Genomic DNA, 4,399 nt, shown 5'->3' on the forward strand with positions numbered 1-4,399 from the left:
GGAATCATATCGCTTAAAATTACAGAAAACAATCTTAAAATTAGACAGCATTCCCCTTCATATACTGGTGAATAAGATATGAAGACAGCAAAGAAATTCTGTCAAAACAATGAAAACAGAAACCAAACATTGTGTGATTCAATTTCCATGTCAACTTGGAAACAGGTCAGATCAAACACGAATATGCCAGGCAGCTCTTCAGTTACAAGAACCATTTTGTGGAAAGGACAAAATAAAAACCCAAGCCATACTGAATATGCCCACAAGTTCTTATACAGGATGAAGCCCTTTACTATTGTCATACAACCTCCTTGTCATCTGGGACATTTGGGAATGGACACTAAAGCACCAGTGATGTACCTCAGAGAGTACTTTCCTAGTGTACACTAGGCCCTGGGTTCAGTCCCTCGCAATGCATAAGCCAGAGGGTTGGCACACATCTGAAACTCCATTGCTTCGGAGTTGGAGGCAGGAAGCCAGGCAACTCAAACGTCATCCTCAGTTACGTGCGAATTTTGAGAATAGCCAGTGATACAAAAGGCTGAATCTTTAAAAAGAAACTAATAGAATGCCAGCTGGAGGCGTGAGAACAATGTGGACTAAAGATGAACTCCTGGCCAGCCTTGTCACTTACCAGCTGTGTGATTTCATGATCTTGGGGTAACTCCCAAGCACTGTGAAACTGGCTCTCTGTGGAGCTGACTTCAACAATAATGTCATGTAGGACCATTGTAATATATAGGCTAAGAATCGCCTGGCAGTGTGTGTACATAATTGTGTATATAATGAATGTCAGTTGAGTGTGAATAGTAATTTGACCCCACACATACTCATTCAGGGGAAACATGCTCAACAGTAGAGTAAATAGCAAATCAGCCCCAAATGCAGCTTTCCAAAGAAGTCATGATGTTTTCTCTCTAAAATATAAACTATTTTGGATGGGAGTCATTCTTCCCTCCCCTCCCAGCTGCCCATGCTCTGGATACACTTTCTAAACTAATTTTATTACCACCAGATCCTTGATCTTGGTTAGAATTGACCAAACAACAATCCCTTGGCTCTGGCTTGCCCTGGCAAAGAAAAGAGTGGCAGTCTGGGTCTCTAGCCAGCAATTGGAAGGATTCTCAGTCTCTTTGTAAGAAGACCCTTATGTAAATCTGTTTGGCTTTGTGGGTCAGAGTGAACAGCTGTATTACACCGGTGCATACCTGTAATCTCAGCACTTTGGAAATGGAGGCAGGAAGATCAGTTCAAGGCCATCTTGGTCTAAAGAGATCCTATCTCAGAATCTAAGACAAACAAACCAAGATTACGGTGGTGCAGAGAATGGATCAAGGCAGAACCCCATAATGCCTTCCTGCACAAGTGTGCTGGCCAGGGATTTCTCACTGGGTCAGCTGGAATCCCATGGGAACATCTTAATTTGATCCTGGGATTTTGCTCTGTCCTCAAAGACTGAGAGTCAGGTCTCTAGCACTGGCTCAGAGCGTTTGCACTTGGGTGATGACAAATGACCATCACTGCCCAACTTAATTCTTCTTCTGGTTTATTATGTCTTCACAGATATCTCTCTAGACTCTCTCCATCCCTAGGAAGGGAATGTAGCTATTTATCTGCATACCCTCCCCAACAACCATGCACATTCCACAAAAAGAAAAACATCCAACATGGGGCTGGAGATGGCTCAGATATTAAGAGTATTTGCTGCTTTTGCAAAGGACCTAGGCTCAGTTATCAGCACACATATGGTGACTCAGAATCATCTGAAACTCCAGATCCAGGGGACTTGATGCCCTCTTCTGATCTCTGTGGGTACCAGGGACACATGTGTTAAACATATATGCATGTAGGCAAAACATTCATACACATAAAAACTAAAATAAACATAACTGTAAAAAATATATCCAAGTAACGTTTGAAAAATAAATGAATCAGTGAGCAGAGATCTTAAGATTTATTACCATTTTTCCTGTTTTCTTAAACAAACCAGTCTGGGTACACAATACAGAGTTGACTAAAAGTATTAAAGGAACCCAAAGGTTAACTATTGAACCTCTTACGTTTTCTCAGAGGCTGGTAAGATAGGAACAGATGTAAGTAATTAGAAACTTGCATTACAAAGGTAATGTAACACACTTTCAATGACAAAGACGAACATTGGAGAAAGTATCCAAAAAGAAAACAGGGGAAACAATTACCATCTCTAGAACCAGAACACAAAGTTGCCCTATACTGTTTCTGCTCATGCCCAGACTAAGCTTCACCTCCCTCCCCTTGCTTAAAAGTTTAACTGCCCTTTTTAACATCAGTAACTGGGCTTCCCCATGTTGTTATAAACATGGTACTAATCCATGGGGTCCTTTCTGGCTCGGGCCCTCTTTTCCTCATCTCTCAATGCCTCATGATATAAGAATGAGAAAGAAATGGGATCCCTCCCTGTAAATTTAGCCAAAAATTCTAGAACTTCCATCTTGGTGGTTTCAGAATAGGCTCTTGGACCCCACAGGAACATGTAACGTGGAGGACAACTCTCAGGCACCTGCCTATACTTCAGATAATTTTGCTGCACTAAATGTCTAGTGAGGAATTCCCTGGGCTCCCCATAAATGAAGTGTTCCTTCCCATCATATATTCCCATCCCATTCAGGAATTCCCACACACTTTCTTCAGAAGCACAGTTCCCTTCTACGAATATCACACCCAGAATAACTAGCAGGAAGCCATTTCTAGGCAATCTGTGGTTGTTGTCATCATATGTGAGGTTGAGTGCATTGGTAAGGACAAAAGAGCTGTTCACAGGATCATTTTCCTTTGTAACAATGCCAAAAATCATCTCCAAGCACTTCAAAGCTTCCCGAAGGATGACAGGGAATTGTTTCTTGTAGTCCTCTGTGACAACGCCAAGCATTTCCACTTCTTGGATAGGCTCTTTCATTCTATATTTGAGGAGCATGAGATTCACCAGTTCAGTCACCTTTCGCTTTTTGAGTTTTTGCCTTGAGGAATCATTGTCTGTCAACTTCAAAGTGTTTGAACTTTCTTCTTCTGGGCTGCCATAGTTTTCATCTAAGTCGCCACATGAAGTGAGGGAGTAAGAGCTCTGGTAACTCTGGAAAATACTCAGCATCCCAAAAATAGCCGCTTCCACCTCATCTAGACTGCCCCATAAGAGAGGATGGGGTGAGAGAGTGGAAGGTGGAGAGGGGCAGGAGGAGGGGAAAGTGACTTTTAAAGAGGCAACTAATGTGGAAGAGACCGCATCACTGTCAGTAGTCTCCCATTCTTCCTCCTCCTCCTCAGCCTCCTCCTCCTCAGTCTCCTCCTCCTCAGCCTCCTCTACTTCCTCCTCTTCCCCTTCCTCCTCCTCTTCTTCCGCCTCTTCCTCTTCTTCCTCCTCTTCCACTTCCTGCTCCTCCTTTCCTGTTTCCTCCTCTTCCTCCTCCTCCTCCTCAGCTAATCTGTGTATTTCAAAAGCATCCTGTATAACTTTCTCAAGGACAGAGCATGGAAAGTGTGGCATAATGACTCTCACTAGAGATGGCAGGCTGGAGTATGAGCAAGAGAGTGGGCGAATGGATCCCACATACCTGGGGGAAAGAAAGGTACTGTGAGTGGCCTCAGCTAAGAATCTAACCCTGATGATGCTAACAAAAGCATACTCACAAGACGTCTTTGTACGTGATGTTCCCAGAGACCTGCTTCTTGCCTTGTTGCTTGTCCAACTGGAACCTGAAGATGGATATGAGAAGGGTCCTCAGCATTTAGGCACCTAGAAGGTCCTGAGACTCCAGGGCCCACTTGGGGGACCCCCTTGGTTTGGGGCTTTGGGTAGCATCCTTGCTGCACATGAGATGTACTCATCACCATGATTACTTGACTCCCTGGGCCTTTTCTATGTGGTGATTCGAGATGACTCACATTAAGCCCGTCAGCCCAAATGCTGATAGCTCTGCTCTGTAAGAAGAGCTGAGAGGACCTCCAACACTGAGGACGGTAAGAACCCTAAACTGCTATATGCAGCTAGGTTAGATGTTCCTCTGAAATCACTAATTTCAGGCGGATGGTCCCCTTTGAGTTTACCTTTCCTCTAGAAAGTCTTAGATCCTACTCAGCTGCTGGACTGAGACAAACCCTAGGGATAACACCTCACACTCCTGAGACAAAGAGGAAGAAGTAAGGGAGGCCCATCCCCAAGCACATCTGTCAAGGGCCTCCCCAGGTGCCAGTTAAGAAGCAACCAAACTCTGCTTCCATCTCCTAAGTGAGAGACGTACTCATTTCTCAATCTGAAACCTCGAAGCCTGGGGCTGTACCCTCTGCTGGCCTTGGCTTGTTCCACTGAGCAATGCTTTGAGATCACCAAGATAAATTAGATGATGTACCACACGCACACAACCAC

At 44.2% G+C, this 4,399-nt stretch overlaps 1 protein-coding gene across 1 annotated transcript; it reads right to left on the reverse strand.

Annotated features, from left to right (window-relative positions):
• Positions 1-2,344: 2,344 nt before the first annotated feature.
• LOC100756116 (melanoma-associated antigen 10) lies at positions 2,345-3,520 on the reverse strand. Its single transcript, XM_027433409.2, has one exon. It carries the CDS (start codon positions 3,518-3,520, stop codon positions 2,345-2,347), a length of 1,176 nt encoding a protein of 391 aa, XP_027289210.1.
• Positions 3,521-4,399: the final 879 nt, after the last annotated feature.

Source organism: Cricetulus griseus, chromosome X, assembly GCF_003668045.3.
Source record: "Cricetulus griseus strain 17A/GY chromosome X, alternate assembly CriGri-PICRH-1.0, whole genome shotgun sequence".
NCBI classification, from domain to species: domain Eukaryota; kingdom Metazoa; phylum Chordata; class Mammalia; order Rodentia; family Cricetidae; genus Cricetulus; species Cricetulus griseus.